This window comes from Chelonia mydas, chromosome 25 (assembly GCF_015237465.2).
Source record: "Chelonia mydas isolate rCheMyd1 chromosome 25, rCheMyd1.pri.v2, whole genome shotgun sequence".
Taxonomy (NCBI): domain Eukaryota; kingdom Metazoa; phylum Chordata; order Testudines; family Cheloniidae; genus Chelonia; species Chelonia mydas.
The window spans coordinates 15,311,092-15,332,234 of NC_057858.1; the positions used below are offsets into that span (position 1 = coordinate 15,311,092).

The 21,143-nt window shown below is 55.6% G+C and overlaps 1 protein-coding gene across 9 annotated transcripts; it reads right to left on the reverse strand.

Annotated features, from left to right (window-relative positions):
• Positions 1 to 1,628: 1,628 nt before the first annotated feature.
• ARRDC2 (arrestin domain containing 2) lies at positions 1,629 to 18,927 on the reverse strand. 9 transcript variants are annotated; one of them, XM_043536027.1, is made up of 9 exons: positions 18,458 to 18,912; positions 17,833 to 17,997; positions 6,349 to 6,415; positions 5,986 to 6,205; positions 5,121 to 5,223; positions 4,489 to 4,745; positions 3,847 to 4,009; positions 3,430 to 3,581; positions 1,629 to 3,330 (listed from the first exon to the last, which is right to left on the reverse strand). In XM_043536027.1, the coding sequence occupies exons 1-9, from the start codon at positions 18,720 to 18,722 to the stop codon at positions 3,277 to 3,279; spliced, it is 1,446 nt and encodes a 481-aa protein (XP_043391962.1). In that variant the 5' UTR covers positions 18,723 to 18,912; the 3' UTR covers positions 1,629 to 3,276. The 9 variants fall into 9 exon arrangements, with proteins under 9 accessions (XP_043391962.1, XP_037741664.1, XP_043391965.1 ...); XM_037885736.2 differs by having other exon boundaries at positions 5,986 to 6,133; positions 18,458 to 18,910; XM_043536030.1 differs by lacking the exons at positions 17,833 to 17,997; positions 18,458 to 18,912 and adding exons at positions 7,327 to 7,405; positions 7,514 to 7,618.
• Positions 18,928 to 21,143: the final 2,216 nt, after the last annotated feature.

A 21,143-nucleotide genomic window follows, 5' to 3' on the forward strand; every position in this document is an offset into this window, starting at 1 on the left:
CCTAACACTGTTTGCCAACAGCAGCACGAACGCTGCGAGGTATCTGAGCACAGCCTGCAGCCACCCATGGTGATGGGGCCTGGCCATCAGGTGACATTTTTTAGGGGTCCGCAAATTAAAAATAAGTTTGCAACCCCGCGTTATGGCACAAAGTGCTATAGCTTAAGCCAAGAGTGCAGTCCGTAGCGCTGACAGGGCCCAGCATACGGTGCTCCAATTTGACCCAAGTGGCTCCCTGCTGGGGCCCACCAGGTCCTCGGTATCAGGGCGGCTGCATTTGGCTTCTGGACGACACTCTGGCTGCTGCAGAGACACAGAACCCAAGGGTGGAAAAATACAATACCAAAACCAGGAAATTAATTAAGCGAACCTAGGCCAAGGCAGTGCCCCAGGGCACCACGCAGAGACAGGTAAGAGGAGCATCTGCTGTGGGACCTGATTAACCTGGGCTGGGGGGAGAAGAGGACATGTGCCACAGCCTCTAACGAGCAGCTGACGTGCCTCCTTCTGCACAGGAGCCTGGCCCCTCCTCTGGCCCCAGCCGCACCATCACAGAGCAGGCTGGGCTCTGCTGCACCTGTGTTCAAAGCTGTAAGAGTCCCTGTGCCTGGCCTGGCATGCCACCCTGTGCCCCTCATTGGGGGTGTGGGATTGGGGGCCCTGCTGCCCCTCCCTTACCCAGCACCTCCACGATCATTGCCCCCAAGGCGCTGCCCCCAGCAGGGGGCTCAGTGCTAATGAACTGCGCTGGTCTCTTGGTGCCAGGCGGGGTAACCTACCCCACTCCCCACCAGCCTGAGGCACCCCCCCACAGGGGCTGCTTCCAGGCTTTGGAGGGGCGATCAGGCCCTAGGGACCAGTCCGTCCTGGGCCAGCCAAGTGCAATGCATAGCCATTATGTGCTTACAAGAGCTGTGCACTGCCCAGTCCACAGGTCCTGAAGGAAGCACTGGGGGATAGTTACCTGCCATTGAAGAGGCCTGGGCACCACTAGTGCGCCTGTCACTTCTACCTCGCCTCCTCCCCCAGCTACTGCTGCACAAACAACCCCGACCACCCCACAATGAACCCAGCACGTGCCATTGCTCCAGGGGCCAGCTGGCCTGTTCTCCCTGCAGCAGTGCCCGGATGGGACTGGCAACTTCCACTGCTGAGTAGCCTGGGGTCAGGACTCCAGTTCCATTTCCACCTCCCATGTTGTGTGGCCTTCTGTGCACTTCAGCATCCCTCTGCAGCAGGGGTAGGTGACACCCTCCCCCCCACCTCCCATGGGCTGGGATGAGGCAGCTGAATTCAGGCGAGATCAGGAACCACTTTTGGATCCCCTGGACAGCTGTGCAGAGCAGTCCTGAGCTTCTCAGAAGCCAGGGGGCTGACTCACAGTGACGGGAGAGGGCTGGGTTAGTGTGTCAGGATCTGGGCCCCAAACATAGAAGGGAATGGACAGGTCTCAGCCATCCCTAGCCGGGGACTATGGAAGTCAGTAGTGGGTAGGAACGGACCAGGCAGCCTGCCTGAGAGCTCCCCTAAATACACATCAGCAGTCCTGCAACACCCTCATGCCAACAGGTGGGCCCTGCAGAAGAGGACAGGAGGTAGAGTTTCCAGGACACTATTCAGACACTAACTTCAGTATAACAAGAGTTTATTTCAAAACCTGGAGTTGTACAAAAGCAGAACTAGTCAAAAAACACACCAGTTACAGGTATATTAAAAATTTTTTTAGAAAAGCTTGCGTTTCCAGTCCTTAGTGGAGGAAGCTGACTGCACAGCTAAAGTAAACTGGTTAGGGACCTTTTGCTTTGGCTCTGAGCTGGAATACTGTGGCTGTCAGTGGTTTTAACCACCAAGCTGGGGGTGGCCACTTCAGGTAGTTTTAGCCTCAGATCATGGAATGCATCGTTTACTAATGAACGATCAATGGCCAAGATCTCTTGTCAAGTCTGCACAGGGAGCAGTAAGACCAGCCTGAAGCCAAAGGCAGATGCACCCAAGCAGTCTTCATTACAACCTCTTCTTCCCCTGCTAACAGGATTTACCAGCTTTCAGTGCATACCATCAGCAGCATCTTCCTCACTCTGCTAATGGCAGGCAGACCTGTGGCTCTTCCCACTAGGTGCTGGTGAAGTGTTAACAAGGCAGCAAGTCCAGAGGCAACTCCACATACAGCAGGATTGGATTTAAGGCTCTTACCTACTCAGCCTATAGTGTCTACAGGCCTCATCGCACATACTCTCCAGTGCTGGGCTACGGGACACTGACCATGTCAGCAACTGTACGGCCCTGCGCCTGGCAGCTTTCCCCATTCACCTTTTACTTGGGCAAATATACAGAGAGGGCAATCAAATACTACTGGGACCATTCTAGCAGCCCCAAAGTCACAAGCCCTTTAAAGATTAAGGCACAGCTTTCTGCATCAGTGGAAGGTTCAATAGGTTTTGCAAGTTTGTCTGGTGCCTGGTAGGGACCAAACTAGACGTGGTGACCAAGACAGCACCATAGGTCTTGCTGCGGTTTATAGAACAGGAGTTCTTCCCTGAGCTCACAGCTCTTGCCCCCCTGGCACCTATACAATCCTTGACTCAAGGGAAGAGTCTTCACACATTTAATGTCTCAGAGTGCGTTAGACCAGATGCAATGCACAGCCCCAGCAGCAGGCACCTCGGGGGACAACTTAAGGCTCATGGGTGCTGGACAGCAAGGGCTGGGCCTCAGTCTGGGGAGAACAACCCCATTTAATTCAGAAACTGAAGTCCTGGTGACTTTATAAGAATGCAGTAGCTGGAGGGTGCCCTCAGATTACCATGGTGTTTAAACCCTTACCCAGAGCAAGATTAAAATGCTTTCCAGTAACCCCGAGAAGCACTTCCCAGTCCTGTTTTCTATTGGCAGGAGTTAGGTGGAGCATGACCATGGTAGCTGCAAGATGAAGGAGCTTGGCTTGTTTGAACCCTATACTCCCGCAGAAGAGTTCTTAACCCTACACCCTCCTCTGCCACCCTTGCTCATGTGCTCAGGAGCTGCTCCGACCCCACATGGCAAGTCCAACCCCCTCGTTTCAGCTCTGGGGCAAGAGGAGTCAGTCCATGAGATGCAGCCGCATCAGGTGGTTTCAAGCGGCAGTGAGCAAACAGGTTCTCAGCTCCACACGAGCGCCAGCCCCACAATAGCCTCTCGGACGCCGATCGGATGCCCAGGGCTGACGTCCTGCATGTCTGCAAGCGACTCAGCCCCACCAGATTGGTATTCTAATAACTGCACCCAGTGGTGCTTCCTTCAACAGGTCATGCAGCGTGGCCGGATGCTGTCTGATGTGGGGTTTGGATCCACCTGAAAAGCCAAGTTAAGAGGAGTTTTACCAGACGCCAAAGGGAGAGTTATCCCAGCAAGTGTCCCCAAGCCCGACCCCCCGGGGGATGCTGTACTTACCTCTGAGTACAGTGGAGGAGGACGGTAGCGGAACTCTTGGATGTAAGCAAAGAAAGGGCCTTCCAAGCCATTGCCGAGTTCACCCTGGCAGGGTGGGGAGAGGTTCTGCGCAGACTCTTCACTGGACACAACAGATGAATATTCAGGGGGAGCTGGAAGGAGAACAGAGGCATTGTGTGGTTAGGCAAGAATCTGCTAGCCAGAGACATGCAGGTAGTTATGTCTGCATTCAGCCACATCCCCTCCCATGGATACCTGGTCCCTGCAGCACCAGGGCGCACAAAGCCACATGCTAGGCAGAGTTTGGGGCAGAGGACAAGGCTACCAGTTTGCCCAGACACTCCCTCCAGACCAGCTCTCACTTGGAGCTGCCACCCCATGCGGCTGGATCCCAAAGCACCAAGAACAGATGCTTACCCTCAGGCTCCTCCGGGATCACCATTCTGAGCCAGTCCAGGTTGACGCTGTACTGGCTGCTGATGCTGGACGTGCGGCTCCCGAATGGATGCAGTGGGATCGTCCCAATCACAAGTGGTAATTCCAGGAGCAGCTTGGAGGTCCCAGGAATATCGACACAAACCTTTGAGGGGGAGGACACAGGGGTCACTCCTTAGCATTCCCTCAGCCCATGAGGACAGGCAGCACCCCACTCTCCCAATGGGGGTGGGGTGCAGGCACGGCCTGGCCAGCAACAGGTTCCCTTGATAGGTGGCTAAGCCAGGTGCAGGAGGAAGCTGGCAGACAGCCTCTCCAGCAGGAATACAAGGTTTTACCTGCACAGTAAAATACTTAAGTTTGATGGAGTGGGGAAGGAGGGACTGATATTAGCATAGGGTAAGAACCTAGGAATTCCCCCTGCCACTGGAGATGTGGCATGGCTCTGTGGGGACAGCTCCCACCCACGGGCATGAGAGGCCCCAGCACAGAAAGGGCACTTCAGCAGAGCGACCAAGCCCCACTCAGTCACAGCTATGTATCAGCTAGGCAGCTGCCAGAGAAGCCCATCAGCCTGTTTATTCAAGGCCTTCTGCTGCAGGTCAGATTTGTTCCACTTCCTACCTTTAGGGCGTATTCCACACGGATAATGCGGCACTGCAGGATTGAGGGGCCCACAGGGGGGATCTTCAGCGCTCGGCCATGCCACACTTCCCTCTTCCCAGCTGCAATGGAGTCGCCTGCTATGCTGGCCACCACAGACTTCTTCTGCTTCTTGGCTCCCCGGGCAATGAACGTCTGAGTCTGGATGATGGCAGCTTTCGGCACGACTGTGCGGGTGCTGCAGTTGTCAATTTCAGCAAAGATGGGGATGACCTCACCTGGCAGGAGAGAGACAGGCTTGATTAAAAAACACACTGGCCCAGCCACGTGGTGTGCACTGCACAAGAGAAACCAGGCACGGCTTAGATGCAGAACAGCCTGGGACCGCATTTGTTAAGCTACATCTCGTTCCTGCAATTCCAGCCATCCAGTTATTTGTTTCTGAGAAGCTGCACAGAACAAGGGCATGTCTGAGCAGGGTTCAGGGGCCAGGGCCTCTCTGGAGCGTCACACCAGTATGAAGAGCCCCATCACAACATAGCGCTAGGAGCCTCATTGCCATAAACCCTTCAGCTCCTTTCAAGCCCCACTCTGCATTCCCCAGGGCAGTTACGTTCAGCACCCTTTGAACAGCGCGTGGCCTGTTGAGTTACCTGGCGTGTAGCCTTTTCGGTCGATCTTGGCGGATACAGAGACCTGGCCACGGTTGCAGTACCAGGCGCGGGCGAGCTTCTCCTTCACACCTGCCTGAGGAGCCTAGAGGAAGGGACAGAAGTGAGACAAGTTTCAGCTATTTCTAGGCAAGAGCCACCACCCACCTCTACCTCCCAGGATCACCACACAGCCAGTCCTCTCCCGTTCAAGCAGGTTTTATTGCTCGTCTCCAGCCAGAGTTGTGATCAGAGATTAGGCACCCACTGAGCAGAGGGCAAAAGTCTCAGGGACTGTTCCTTCTGCATCTTTAGGTCACATCTACCCAGCAAGAACAAACCCTGGCAGTGAGTCTCAGGGCCGAGGTCAACCGACCCAAGCTTGCACACAGGGCTAAGAATAGCAGTGTAGACTTGCCAGCTCCAAGATCACTCCCCAGCCTCACTGGGGGCCAGAGCCAGGCTCCAGCCCAAGCCCGGATGTCTAAATGGATATTTTTCACCCTGCAGCACAAGTCCTGTGAGCCCAGGTCAGTTGGCCCGGGCTCAGACTCTCTGCCACTGATCTCTTGTTTTGCTGTGCAGAGCCCCCTGCCAGGACAACAGGTAGGGCGGATGCCGATCTGGCTCCCCATGTTTTCAAGCCAAGGTTTTCACGCAGGATTGAGAGAAGCTCCATTTGGAGCACCTCTGTTTTGGGGAGCCCAGCGGCAGACGTGCTTTGAGAGGGCAGGTGTTTGCCATGTTCTGAACATCCGGATCTTTAAAGGCAGCCCTGCTGTGTCACTAGTCACTCCTGATCAATCTTAGTCCGAGCTAAGGTCAGCTTGAGCACCCTGGCTCAGGTCTTGGCATGTCGCTCACTTACCAGCAAGGCCGGGGTGTTGATGTCAATGGGCTCGATCACTGTGAATTCTTTCTTCGCTTTCTTGACAACTGACCAGGGTCTGTGGAGCCTGGCTTTCACCCAGTAGCGCACATTCCCATGCCGGCCTTCAAAGGAGGTGGCCAGAGTCCTGCCCGGGGAGAAGCGACAATGGTTAGGGGTGGGTTCCTCCACGGGATTCACAGTGAGACACTTTATCCACCTACAGAGCAAACACCCAGAGCCTGTATATTTAAACTGGGCTTCCTCTGGGGAGCTGCTGATGTCCTTAACCAGTTGTACTACCCCCACCCCGTCCTGCAGACTCTTGCAATGGTGCGAACACAACAAACAAACTGAACTTACTCTGGGAGCTGAAACGTGAAGGGGAATTCGTGTTTTCCTGCCTGCAGAACTGTGACTTCACCATTGTCTGGGGGGAAGACAAGAAAAATTTAAGATGAGTATGATCATATCTTTCTTGCAAGACTTCCTTATCGGAAGAGTGCTGTTTGGCTGTCACTTTACAGGAAGTACAATACAGCCAGCCATTAGACGTACTTTCGTTCTGACTCAGTCGTCGCTGAAGCATTTGACACAGAAAAGCAAAATAAAAACCTGAATTCACAACAGTTGTCACATGGTCAGGATGAGGCTTTGCAGGGTGCCGTTTAGACTGAACACAGAAGAGTCCTCATTTGATAGAGCAATATCAGATTTATTTAAGTGAATATATATTGACTATTAAGAACCCAGAGGACATTCCGGTGAGCTCCAGGGTTACCAACAGCTACCAAAACCCACACATGCCAAGATCTTCCTGGCCTGCACTGCAGCTGGCAAAAATCCTGCCACGCAATTTCTGCTCACCAAAGTAGCTGATGTGCAAACAAACTACTGCCCTGCCGCTCGACACACACCCGCAATCCCTCTTCAAACACTGCCCAGGAGAGGCGGGACCAGAGAAGGGAAATGTAAGAAAATTAAAGTCACACCCTGCGGGACGCGCTGCTGCGTTTCGGCGGAGACCCACCAGCCCTCTCCCGCAGGCCTCCCGCGCCTTCCCCGCTCACGCCAGGCGGTGGGGCCGAGACCCGCTCCGGCTGCCGCGCGTCCCCCCTGCCGAGGGCCCGGCCGACGGCTCGCCGAAGCGGGGCAGCCGGCAGCGGAGCCGCGCTCCCGGCCTGTCCCGGCGCCTTCCCGGGGAGGGCCCGAGAGCGCCAGCGGGGAGACGCCTCCCGACACAGCCCAGCGCCGGCCGCCTCCCCGGCCAGCCCCGGGCGAAGCGACCCGGCGCAGGGGCGACAGCCCGTGCCCGGCCCGAGCATCCCGCCCCGGCCCTACCTGGCGGGGCCAGCAGCGTGTCGCGGTGGCTCAGGAACGGCACCTGGTCGCTGTAGCTCTGGGTGTAGGCGGTGCTGGAGCCGGCGCTGCGGGACTCGGTCCAGTGCACCTGGGCGCAGCCCTGGGCGTGCAGCCGCAGGGCGCCGAGACGCGCCTCCCCGGCCAGCTCCAGCACCACGCGGCCGGACACGGCCTCGCCCGAGCTGAAGACGGGCGGCGAGTCCAGCTCGGGGCAGTCGAGCAGGACGCAGAAGCGCCGGAGCCGGTCGAAGAGCATCGCGGGGCGGGCGGAACCGGGCGGGGCAGGGCGAGCAGCGGCCGGGCGGAGCAGCCTGTGGGAAGCCGCGGCCCCGGGGCCCTTTAAATGCCATGTGGCTGGGCCGGGCCGGGCCGCCCCTCGCCCGCCGCCCAATGAGCCGCCGGCCCGGGCCGCCGCCGGCCTATCCCGGGCGGGGGCGGGCGGGGGGCTGCCCCGCTGCCGGGGAGATTGACGGGCCGAGCCGTGCGCACCCAAGCGCTGAGCTGGGTGGGGGGCGGCCCGGGGAGAGCAGCCCCCCAGCCCGGCCCCGGCCCCCTTGTTGGGGCTTTGCCGGCAGAGCCCGGGGGTGCAGCAACCCCCCCCCCCCGGAGATCAACTTTCCCCCACTGGGCAAAGCCGCCGCGATCTCCAGCGCTCCGCTGCCCTGGCGGTCCCCAGCTCCCGGCCTGCCCGGCCCTGCCCTGGGCTTGCTGGGAAGCGGGGCTCTGGCTGCAGGCTGGGCAGGCTCCAGCGGGAATTGCTGTCCGAGGAGAAGGGCAGATTCCCGCAGACACCCAGTACAACCCGCTCTTTCTTTTTAAACGTGACAAGAGAACCACTAGGAAACAGCCCCTTGCATGGCCGGTTATGGCCCCAGCGCTGTGCCCTGATGCTGGGAGCAGAAGCCCATAACAGTGATCCCCCCAGGCGAGGTTGACCCTCCGCTGATCATTTCCTGGGCCCCTAGGTCTAGACAAAGGATGGCCAGAAACCAAACAGGGGGATTCTGAAACCATCTCAATTCTGGACATGCCACATCCTGTCCATGTGTCCCCTGTCCCCAGGCCCAGCTTCAGCCACCTCCTCTGACCCCTCCATCCACTCAGTGCTAGCAAATGCCCCCTGCTCCTCCACCTCCAAATTCCCAACTGTCCGTCCTACGGTCCAGTAACGCACAAGCTACAGTACAGGCCACGCTGAGAAACCCTCCTGCCGCTCTGCATTTGCTCTTCTGCTGCATCCCCACCTGACTTCACAGAGTCAAGTGCAGCTGTCCCACCTGCATTTGATGCCACAGTTTAAATGCACAAATGCTCAAAAGCGAAAAGCACTGGGCCAAGCCCAGAACACTGCAGATCGGCAGCCCGATTGCAGGCAAGAAGTCAGCCCAGTCAGCACTCGCTCTGGTGCGACTGGGCACACAGGAGTGTGTTTGCGGGGCACAAAGAGGAGTTTCAGGATGTAAGTGTTTGATGCTTTCAAAAGAAATAACCCAGCAGCTCCCCATTCCCACTTCAATTTAGCTGAGCCCAGCGTCCCGACAACTTGCACTCGGTACAGTATTGACCAAAATCCATTTTCCCAGAAGCCTAGTTGACAAGATTGGTGCTATGGGGCTTCTCACTAGGGAACTGAGTGGAACAGCTCAGCTTAGCTGCTCCTCATTTTGCTCCTTGGCCCATGTGCTTGTACAGCAGAAGGAGACACCCACTCTTCTCCTAAGAGCAGGGTGCTGATGGTACAACCTTAGGCACTGAACTCAGTACCTACCACAGCCTGATTTACCAAACTGGAGCTGCAGAGAGAACCACTCTGGGAGAAAACCACGTTATACGCTTCCAGGGCTGTAAGGTGGTATGTTTTACCCATAACTCTTGCAATTAATTACTGAGCAATTTGTCTTGCTTGTGTTTTTAACCAGGCCAAGTCCAGTGCTGTACAAGGTTTGTAAGTGGCCTATCACTGTCCTGCGCTTCAAGTCTACAATGCCCAGGAACAATTAAACAATCTCGCGTGTAAATGGAGTGCCCCACTACCCAGGACAAACACGCACCAGTTGTTTATGGTGTTCAGCAAAAGGTAGAACAGTGGGGTGCTGGAGGCTCTGTGCATACCAAGTTGATCCTTGGTGCAGGTACCTCTGTTATTAATCATGCAAAGACACGTGCCTGGCTGTAAAAAGTGACCGAAGGCAGGAAAATGGCCCAGGACTTCTAAGGGATTAAAGCAGCTCCAGCAGCTTTCACTTTAATGATTACTTTTAATTTGTTAAGCATCAAGTGTGCTCTGCCCCCAGGCCTGGAGGTGGTGGTGGGCCAACGAAGACAAGTTCCTCATCATTGGCTGGAGAAAGCATGACTATAATATAGCATCACTTCAGGCCATGCTGTCCAGGACCTGCCCCTCCAGAACTCCTGCTTTGAGTGCGTTATTCTCTCAGCCATTGCAGATCATGTTGGGCTGAAGCCATGTAAGGCTTGGTCAGCTCGGAAAGCTCGATGTTGAATTCCTTCGAAGGTTTCTGCCTGATCCAGCAACAGGGAAAGGGCCTGTTGCTTTGTTACATGTATGTGCAGTGCCCAGCACAGGGGTCTACCCGCAGGCAGGGGTCTACCCACCACCAACATGCAAACAGCAATACAGATTGCACATGGTTCAGCTCCTGCAATGGGAGTTTGCATGTGAATTCCACTAGGAATGGGGTGTGTGCCACAGCATGGGAAGGGTTAATTTGCGACAGCCAGCTCTGGGAGGCTCCTTGTCATCCCTATGGGTACCTCAGGATACAATCATTCCTCACTCCCACAGAGACATACTTGCTGTCCTGTTTTAAGGCCGGAGACACCTCCCAGTGCAGTCAATGCAAAGACTTGCACTGACTTCGGTGGAAGTTCGATTGGGCCCTTGTAAAAGATTGAGAATTTCCCCACTCTGTCTATGGCCCCCATGCCCCTCCATCTGATCCAGACAGTCTTTGAGGGGAGTACTGTCTGCATGTTAGAGATGGGGAACTGAGTCACAGAGAGACTCTAGGTTTGTCTGCAATGCAATCGGGGGCCGGGGGCGTGATCGTAGCACATATGAGGCAGGCCGGAGCTACCTAGTGTGGGTACCAATAGCAGTGAACCCACTTCCCTAAACTCTGAACCATCCTTCCTGTCTGTAGCTCCTTGTATGCTGTCTCTCCAGAGAGCATTCTCTGTCCCATGCATTTCACTGGCCCCTCACAGTGTCTGTGCCTGGGTTCGCAATGGGGGTAGGCACAGATGCATTGAGAGGCAGGGAATTTTCCAAGCTGCATCGCGTCTCAGGGTGGGACTGAGCTCCGCAGCTGAGCCTGTTGTCACTGCCTGTCTGCTGAGGTGAGCATGATGCTGCCAGGGAAGGTGGAGGAACAGTTTTCCCTGCGATGTTATTTCACTAGGCAACGGTCCCATTGACATGAATGGAATGTCGCACATCTGATTTCAGAAGACTTTGCCAATGGGAAAAGCAACATTGTCTTGGTGTGACTCACCACTCTTGCATCCTATGGCAGCCTGGGGCAGCAGTGTTATGACACATCAACTTTGCTAATCGGTCCACTCTGGTTCACCTATAGGACTACAATTCTAGCAGGCTGGGCAATGTGCTCTGCACCTGACTCCTCTGTGAGCCCCCTCAATTTCAAGGGGCTGTGAGAAAGCCACTGTTCTGTGCAGTGCACTGTGGAGTAGGGATCCAAATCTAACTGCAGGAGTTTTGGAGGCCTTTCCTCTTACTGCCCTGATAAGTGTAAAGCAATGCACGTTGGAAAAAATAATCCCAACTATACAAACAAAACACTGGTTCTCAATTACCACCCAAAAAAAGAGATCTTGGAGTCACTGTGGATAGTTCTCTGAAACCTTCTGCTCAATGCACACCAGTGGTCAAAAAGTCTAACAGTAAGTTAGGAACAATTAAGAGATGGATAGAAAATATCATATTGCCACTATATAAATCATAGTGTTGTGTCCAGTTCTGGTCACCCCACCTCAAAAAGGATATTGTGGAACTGCAAAGGGTTCAGAGAAGGGCAACAAAGATGATCAAGGGGATGGAACAGCTTCCATACAAGAAGAGATTAAAAAGATTAAGCTTAGAAAACAGACAACTAAGGGGGGATATGATGGAGGTCCATAAGATCATGAATGGTGTGGAAAAAGTGACTAGAGAAGTGTTATTTACCCTTTCCCACAATATAAAACTGGGGGTCACTCCATGAAATTAATAGGCAGCAGGTTTAATACAAAAAAGAGGAAGTACTTTTTCATACAATGCACAACTAACCTGTGGAACATGTTGTCAGGGGATGTTGTGAAACCAAAAGTATAACTGGGTTCAAAAAATAATTAGATCAGTTCATGGAGGATAGGTCCATCCATGGCTCTTAGCCAAGATGATCAAGGACACACAACCTCATCCTCTGGGTGATCCTAAACTTCTGACTGCCAGAAGCCAGGAGCAGAAGACAGGGATGGATCGCTCCATAATTACCCTGTTGTGTACACCTCCTCCGAAGGTCTGGTGCAGGACACTGTCAGACAGGATACTGGAGAAGATGGACCATGGTTGGAATCAGTCTGGCTATTCTCATGTTCTTATGCCCTTCTGGCCACCACAGATAGCCCATTTCAACCTCTAGGGCATGTAAATCATGTCAGAGATAACCCGTCTGCTTATTAATTAGCATTTGTAAAGCACTTTGAAGAGGAGAGCGTGATATATGTGTTCAGCATTGTGATCTAATGGGCATATTACCTAATTAGGAGCAGTAAATTTGGTGCAGCAGCATCATGTGTAAAAGATTCTTTTAGAAAATCGTTGGAATCTGTATGAGTTGAGGAAAAGGCAGAGACCTTTTAAAGAAAAAATAAGAAAATTTATGACAAAACTAGTTCAGTTAAGGTCCCCACGGAGTTCTCCACCGGGGCTACACCCACCCAAATCTGTGTTGGTCCGTCCGTTAATTCCCTAACACACACACGTTAAATGGGAGTTAAGTGTGTATCAGTAATTTCACGGTACATGGCAGTGCCCCTGTACTTATCCTAAAGACAGGTGCTGACGCAGTCAATTCCTTGAGAAAGTCAAACATAAAAGAAATCGCAACACGTGAAGGATCCAAATGCACAGTGGAGGCCCCCAAAGAGCCCTAGCTGCCCCTCAGAGTGACACAGGCGATTACCATGGGATAAATAGCATTTGCACTCCCATGGTAAAGGAAGCTGGTTTTTGATCTTCTCCCTTTCCTCCCAGTGTCGCAGGTTTCCCCACTCACTGATCACACCTTGTGCAGAGGAAAGAGATTGGCTTTTCTCCCTGTGCTCAGACAGGATCCCAGAGTTCCCTGAGCCTGAGTCCCGTTGGTGGTGACGGTGCCACTGACAGTGAATGTGCTCTCCCCATGTACAAAAGGGAAAAACGTCACTAGCAGGCAGCGCCTCGGCAGTGCCAGGCTTTGCGATTAGTCCCACTGCTCCCACCAGGGCTTCACACAGACCAGGCACTGCCAAAGCACAGGGATTTTCTGTCTAGTGCACAGCGTTAGCATATGCCGCAGCCTGCACCACCGCCCAGCGGGAGCCGCGGGGCAAAGCAAGCCCAGCTTCCCTCTGCTAGCAACACTCGGAGGGAGGAACCAAAAGGTGACTTTGCCTTGGTGTTTCAGGGCAGGGAACCAGAGGCACCTAGTGGCCAAACAGCAGAGTCACACGATTAGAGCAGTGAGCTATCGGCCTCCAGACACAGGTTGGCCCATCGGGGGCCTTGACCAAAGTTTTGTTGACATAACTATAGCAATCAGGGGCGTGAAAAAGCCACACACCACTAGCCAACGCAGCTGTGCCAGCAAAACTCCCAGCGTAGACGCAGCTACGCTGACAGAAGAGGGCTTCTTTCGGCATCACTAATGTCATCTGGGGCAGAGCACCCAGGCCCATCTTTCCTGTGCCCAGGTGCTACCCTGCCCCCTAACCAGGACACACCTGTGCAGGCCGAGGAGGACTGAGACCCTGTGACAAGATGCAATCATGGAAGGTGAGGGAGAGGCCCAGCCACTCAATATGCAGATCCAATGCCGGGCGTGTGCAGCAGTGCCCTCTCCACCCACGCGGCCAGGCCCTTGGAAAGAGCCCACCAGGGTTCTGCCAATTATCAAGGGGCAGCTCTGACTCAAATGCAATGGAGTTTCCTGTAAGAGCCTGCGAGAGGCACCGAGCCCAGCTCCCTCCTGCTTGGCACCTCGGGACACCAATGCAAAGCAGGTACCAAAAGCTGCCACGTCAGAAAGGCAGTGTGCCATGCCCACTTTGCACAGGAGGCCCAATTCTGCATCGCCCTGCCGCTTCTCCAGGCACCTGCACCAGTGCAACACCAGTGGAAAACACCCCCAGCTCACTTCACCCCACACTGCGCTCCCTTTGCATTGGTATAAATGGAAACACAAGGTGCAGGGCAATGGAGAACCAGGCCCAACAGATTAAGTGGCTTCAACCTGAGTGGGAGTCAGGACTCCTGGGTCCTATTCTCGATTCTGCAGGGAGAAGAGGACCTAGTGTCCCTAGCTGGGTTCTTCAACGAAGCTACAGTCCATTTTTGGTGCCTATGTGACTTGCCTGTGGCCATGATCCTGCAGACACCAGGTGAGCAGACCCACTGAAATCACGTGCTCAGCATTACACCCACATGTGAGTGTTTGCACCAGCAAGGCCCTCGTCTCTCTGTGTCACTGGTTCCTTGGCTGTAAAGAGCATATCGTAAAACCCAGACCCAGGGTGACATTGTCAAAACTAACATAGGCACTTAGGGGCCAAAATCCCATTGAAACGCAATTAAATGTGGGCTCCTAAGACACTGAGGTGCTTTTGAAAATGTTACCCTTAGTCTGATCTATTGGGGGCAGGGCCGGCTCTGCTGGAGCTTTGTGCAAGGCCCAGCACGGTGGGGCCTGCCCTCCAGGCACTACCGCAATGCAGCTAATAAACACCTCCAGTGCTACACCCCATGTAAAGTGCTTTGGGATCGCAATGGCAGAGCTGGGAAAGGGCAGCTTTGGGCACAGGCTCTCTCTAAATACCCGGTGTGTTATTTCATGCAGAAGAATCCAAGGAGATTCCTGTTTCTGCCTCTGCCCGCTGAGCCCCCTCTGTCCGTCTGCTTAAGGCAGTTACACAGCAGGAGCTTAACTGCCCCCACACTCAGTCCGAACAAAGGGTTCCCCAAAGGAGGCACACGCCAGACCAGAGCCAACAACCCAGCTGCCTCCTGTGCATTGCCTGCCAGCCAGCCTGCCAGGGGTAAGTGACCCCGGCACAGGGCACCGTGTGGGGAGGAAAGTTGGGGCTCTCAGGCTGGGCTTTCCAGAGGAATTGGTACAACTGTACATCGTCCCCTTAGCACACAGCTTCGCAGGGCTGCCTGAGCAGCCCGGGGGGGGGGGGGGGCGGGGGGAGAGAAATGCTGCTGCTCTGCAGGCTGGAAAGAGGATCGGAAAAGAGAAGGAGAGAGGATGTAAACCCGGAGTTCAGCTGGGCCAGTGCAAACCGGGGGAACCACAGGACACAACCCCCCTGCACGACGGGCTGTGGGTGCAGCCATGCTCCCAGCACAGATCTCCCCAGGCTCAGCTCCCTGGCTGGGAGCCTGGCTGCCCGCGGGAGGAGCTCTAAGGTGCTCAGAGCTCAGCAGGAAGCCCAGCCCCCAGCCCACAAGGGCTCTGCTCTGCATTGTTACCATGGCACCTGCTGCATTCTTTTTTTAAAACCCCGGGCAACCAGTAGATCTCACCAGGAAGCCGCAGCTGCTGCAGGAGAAGCAGGGAGAGGCCACGTGGGTGGTGCACAGAGTGCTGACGACAGGCACTTCTGCACCCCCCGCAGTCCACATGAAGGGACTGGGGCCCCCGCAGCTCTCCTGACAATGGGGTACGAGCGCTGGGTGGGGCCCCACGGCCGCAGTCTTGACTGCACACTGCCTGCTGTAGCATGTCTCTCGCCTCCTCGTGTCCTTCAGGAAGCAGCAATCACACACCCGGTGCCCCAGGGAGAGACAAACCCAGCACAAGGTCATAGCCAATAAAGTCACCAACCCTGGGGTCCGGCAAACCCCACCGCAGCTCCCCACGGGGCCTGGCTAAACCTTCCCGCCCCAGTGGGCGAGGCCAGGGGCCAGCAATGAAATACTCATCTCAGCTCCAAGCTGCACCACAGCAGGGTCCTGCCAGGACAGAGCAACTGATCTTATTGCTCCAGAGTCTGGCTACCTGCTTCCCCCGCGGCTCCAGGGGGCTCTTGCAACATGCGAACCAAGCCACGAAATCTAAACACAGACAGCAGCTCACAGCTTCCCAGGGGAGAATCACAGCGGGTATTAATGGGGAACAAAACTCACCCCATCATCCTCCTAGCTCCTGAAATCACCCTCACCGCTACATGCAAACAGGAGAGCACCGCCCTGTGTGAGCTCATGGTGGCGCCTCTCCCCAACCCCCTTATCCACTCACCCTCCTTTCATTGTAACTTATATAGTGGCAGTGTAGGAGCCAGAGCCCCTGCTCAATGGGGAGGGAAACCAAGGGCTGGATTCACCAGGATGCTGCACAGGGCAGCCAGCGTGAACCAGCAAATCTGGCCCTACGCGCTTACCTGAAAGAAAAACAACTCACCAAAGGATCGAACACGATTCACCCCACCTGGGACAGCGATTCCTTGCATCCCACATCTGATTATTCAGTTTTGTTTAACACATTCTTCTAGCCAGAAATATCACTTGTGTCCTTCTGGGATGAGCAGCTGGTTCCCATGCCAGACATGGCCAGAGATCTGCAAACTACATGCTTGGCAGTCACACGTCTACTCCCAGTTCAACCCCTGCAGCCCCCTGGCCACTGTGTGAATTCACAGGGATTGGCTCCCTCCACCTGGCACCTGGGTCGGCATTTACACTTCAGCAAAATGCCAGCATTCACAGTGCCGGCTGGGGAGAATCAGGTCGACTGCGATACAGAACAGGGCTGCCCTTTGGGCCATCACTGCCATGGGTATCTCCTGGGCAGAGACTCCCTGGGGCGAACGTCTTCATTACACAAGGCAAAGCTAACGGCTTGATCGCTGTTAATGAGCACAGAACCCCTGTGCTATTGGTCCTGTCCATCCTAGCTTGGCTGCATTGTGCTGGGTGGGCGTGAGCAGGCCGGGTCTATTAAGCTGACTAAGGGTGAAGTCCAGGAGGGGTGTATTGGGCCGGAGCCATGGAAGAACAACAAATATTTGCCTGCCAGCTAAGTGCTTCATTCACACCTGAGAAGACTGCGCTGTTTGCCTTCCACTGTACAATCAACGCAAGATCGGGGGCAGCTTTGTGTGTCCCAGGGCCGAGCCCCTGGTACAGAGATTTGGCCCAAAGAGGCCTCCTGCCGGGCAGCAGAGAGCACTCCCTCGAGGGGATGCCAGCGTGGGAGCAGGTGAGTCAGAGGCCTTTGGCTTTCAGTCGGAAATGGGGCTTAAGTCCAGTAAAGCCAAGGGCACTTGTACTCATAGGTCAGTTAAGCATTTTGAACCCCCGCCCCACCATCTCACAGGGCAAACCTGCCCTTACAGGAGCTGTGGTCATGAGCACTCCAGGGCTGGAGCTCGCTAGCAGCATCTTTGTGAAAGGCCTGAAGCCGAAGAGCCCCCCTGGAGTGACCCCTGTGAAATCCCCTCTGGTGCCCTGGGTCATGCCCTGGCCTCTCCCAGCTCCACAGAGCCAGGGGTCTTTTCTCACAGAGCTCTTGTGAGAGAGCTTTCATTGCTGCTCCCTGCCAGGTGCGGGAGAGGCACCATGACAGGGGGTGGGGGGTCATGCTGGCCCTGCTCTGAGGTTTGGCATCTCCTGTCTCCAGGGCCTGGCAGAGGAAGGTTTCCTGGGAAGTGCTATCAGCACGACACCTTGCCCACCTGCATTAGCCAGTGCCGGACGAGGCTCCATGGCTGATTTAGAGTTTGGAACTGCCCAGAGCTAGAGCACCGCCAGTGCTGCCCTGAGCATGAGCCAGGCATCCTCTGCCCCCCTGTGAGAGCCCAATGCCTGGCTCTCCTTGGCGAGGGTTTATTTCTGTAAGAGGCCTGTGGGCAGGGAGAGGCCAACGAACCGTTGCAGGGTTTAATACTGAGCTAATGTCACTCCCCCTCCACATGGGGCAGGGAACAGCCCCTGAAAGGGCCAATTCAAGCTACTGGAAAACAGGGCTCAGGAAGGATCCCCAGCCCTGCACGTCTGGCACCACCATACTCTAGCTGGAGTCACATCTAGACTCCCCACAGCTGGAGGGTCTGACTGCATTTGACCCAGACACCCTATTTCAGAGAAGTAAAATCCTCAGCCCTGTGACAGGCTAGTCCAGGCAAAACTCATGTTGCTCGATCCTGCCTTCCCGCCCATGCAGAGATAGTGGGAAATCTTTCATGAAGCGGGCAAGCTCTTACCTGTCTGCAGAAATGGAAAAATGCTGATTGCCTTGGGCAGATCACACCTCCACAAGTGCCATTGCACTGGAGGTAAGGAGCTACACCAGAGACGTGTGCAGGCACCATCCCCTTCCCAGCTAGAGCCTGGCGCAGGACATCGAGATCCCCGTTCGCCTCCCGGTTCTGGAGACCAGAGTAAATGACTTGGGCAGTGAAAGGGGAGAGCCACGGCTTTCCAAAGTTAGCCCCTGGGGCGTGTTCACCCAACAGCGGCTCCCGTGGGGCTGCGCAGAGCAGACACTGCACCAAGATCCCTCAGGGTCACCGGGCACTGCTCCTCTCTCAGCCCCATCACACACCGCAAGGAGCACAAGATCCTCCCCGGGGAACAGAACCAGGCTGGACAAACCTGGCCCTTCCCCTCCACAGCAGGCCACGTACCACGTACAAGCAGCTAAGGGGGGAAGACGTGAGGGAAACGCCCTGCTCAGGTGCCAGGACAGCCTCCCGCAGACTGGCAGGGCTGGGCACGGGGACACAGACAGCGAAGGGGGGACGATGTGGCCCCGGGGGCGCAAGGACTCGCTCCCATGGGCGGGCAGGGCTGGGCACCGGGAGCGGCTCTGCCCGGCCAGGGACTCACCGCGGATGAGCTGGTAGCGCGACCTGAGGTAAGGCTCGTAGGCGGTGTAGTCGCTGTAGACCGTGTTCATGCCCACGCTCCTGCTCTCCAGCCAGTGCGCCGTGGCCAAACCCCGGGCGCAGACCTCCAGCGCTCGCACCTTCAGCACCTTGCTGAGCTCCAGCACCACCTGGCCGGAGAGCAGCTCCCCGCCGCGGTACACCCCCTGCGCCGGGCCGCCGGCCAGCTCCAGCGCGAAGCTGCGGATCTTGCCCAGGTGCTGCATGGCCGGCGCCGGGCCTGGCAAGCTCCTGTCCCCCGGGGCCGGCTCTCCCCGGCGGGGCTAGGGCTCCGGAGAGCGAGCTCGGCCCCGCGGAGTCCCGGCTCGGGCGCAGGGCGGCTCAGCTTCTCGCTGCGCCCCAAGCTCCGCACCAGGCGGCCCCGGGAGGGACGCGCGCCGCCGGCCACACCTCCCCGCCGCGCCGCGCAGGGACCTCCCGAAAAGCGCAGCAGCCCCGCCCCGCGGCTGGCCCCGGCTCCCTGCTCTCCCGGCGCTAATGCCATTTAAGGCCTTTTCCTCTCTCCGCTTTGCCTGAGCCCGGGTCCGCTTCCTGTCTCCTCTGCCTTCCAGGGCGGCAGCCCAGGAGCGAACCCAGCACGGCGCAGCCCTGGTCAGCGGTACAGCTCAGAGCACTGTACATGGCTCCCATTTTACACATGGGAAACTGAGGCACTGGGTGGGGACGCGCCTTTGCCCAAGATCACCCAGGCCAGTGGCACCAGTGGGAATGGAATCCAGTTGGCCTGATGCTGGGTCCAGAGCCCTGCCCAGGGAGCAGGCCGCTGTCCTGGTGTTGCTGTTGTGTGTTGTTCACAAGAACCAGGCTGGGCACAGAATCCTGGCCTGGCCCAGGATGTGTGTAAACGTGTAGGGAGAACACAGTGCCAGTAGCCCTGCTGAACGAGGCAAGAGGCAGGTTTCTGGAGGATTTTTTCAGAAGCCCCTCTAATCTAGGCTGGCTCTTAAAAGGGCCCGTCACTGTGGTATCTGAGCACTTTCCAGCACTGAACGCCCTGGCCTGGGTTTCTGCGTGACTTCAGTCATGTCTGAGTGAAGTCAGCCGGGGAACACCCAGAGCACATTACTTATTTTTAATCTCAACTCGCCCTAACGCAGCTCCCCTTATCTCTGCAGCACAGAAGCAGCTGGCGCGTAGCTGCTACGTGCCGACTGCTCCAGCACAGGGGAGGGGGCGGTGCATTGGCTGCACAACACATTTTGCTTTTGCAGATTGAAAGTCACCGCTGGAATCAAACCAGGATTGTGGCCAGCCTTTCCTCCGCCACGCACAGGCCACGCCTGCACGTGCTCTTGGGGAGCAGAACATGGAAGAACTTCGGGGGGTGGCTCCAAGGCAGAACCCATTCCCTCAAGAGCCAAGTGTCATTTCACAGTCTGAAATTAGGTCCAAATCCAGCTGGGAAAGACGGCAGCATGTAAGAAGCCCCAGTGGGTTAGCAACCACCACCAGCCACAGTCAGGTGTACCCCCCGGACACGGCTTCCGCAGACACCAGCCTCACCCAGCTCCATGGAGACATGTTCTGGATGCTAGCAAATCTCTCCAGCTCAGCCCCTCACTCACAATAGGCCCTGCACCGATCTCCAGCCCAGCTGGGCCAGATTGGTGGGGGTGGGAGGGGAGGTGATTAGTTATTATTTGGTAGGAGTATTTATTGCTACAGCAGCGCAGTTGGGGATGCTACTTCACAGTCAGGTAAAATACATAGGCCAGCTCCTCAGGTGGTATAAATGATTTATATCAGCTGGGGATTTGGCCCACATTCCCTACCTCAGGGACTATACAATCCAGACAGACTGGAGTATTGTATCTCATGTTAAAAATGAGGCTAAGTTAACGAACCAGGAAAGAGCAACCCTTGGCGCTCTCTCCTTCTGTGTAAGCAGGTAAATATCCCTAGAGAATGTTCCTACATAGCCCGTTGTCCCCATGAATCCTCAGGACAGCTGGTCTTAGCTTTTCCTCACAAATCTAGGTTCTGGCTGTTTCACACCACCAGCCCTGTCCTGTCCCATGAGATGCAGGATTCCTAAGGAATTCACATCTTCAGGCATAAAACCAGAGCTTTCCTAGGGGTCTGTAGCTGGTGATGGGAACAGAGCAGCCTCAAAATCTCCCAGAGCTTTAACATGTTTAATGTGGAGGGTCTTGTCCACATGAGAGTTGCAGTAGGTTGAAATGGTTTAGTAAACCACAGTCTGTTTACTCTGTGTGGTTGCTTTTATACATCCATGGAAGAGCATGAGAAGGGGGAGCTGGCATGGCAGCACCCGACCCCTTACTCTGCTTCCACGCACCAGGGAGCAGACTAAAAGTACAGCACTGAATCAGCATTAAAATCCTCATGCTGAGAAGGTTTAGTGCAAACTCAGCATCCAGGCGAAAACAGTGAGCTACAAACTCAGTAGAAAAGACACTGCCCTGGAGAACAGCCCTGCCACCTCCTTAGCCTTGGGTTCCTCTTTGCACTAGTATTCACCGACCTTGTGTGAAGCCCTTGTGCTGAAATGCAGCCAGTGCTCATTGAGGGGAGAGACTCCAAGCCACACTTGGAGCTTACAGTATCTCTCATGGTGCCTTTGATCTCTGTGTAAACCCAGCGGAGAGGTGACACATCCCTTTGTC

Excerpts from the sequence above, each read along its gene's own strand:
- ARRDC2 (XM_043536027.1), bottom strand. The coding sequence starts at position 18,722 with ATGCAGCACCTGGGCAAGATCCGCAGCTTCGCGCTGGAGCTGGCCGGC. Across the intron at positions 6,416-17,832 it reads TTTTCCATTTCTGCAGACAG|ACAATGGTGAAGTCACAGTT; the intron begins GTAAGAGCTTGC and ends TCTTCCCCCCAG. Across the intron at positions 3,582-3,846 it reads GATCCCGGAGGAGCCTGAGG|CTCCCCCTGAATATTCATCT; the intron begins GTAAGCATCTGT and ends TTCTCCTTCCAG.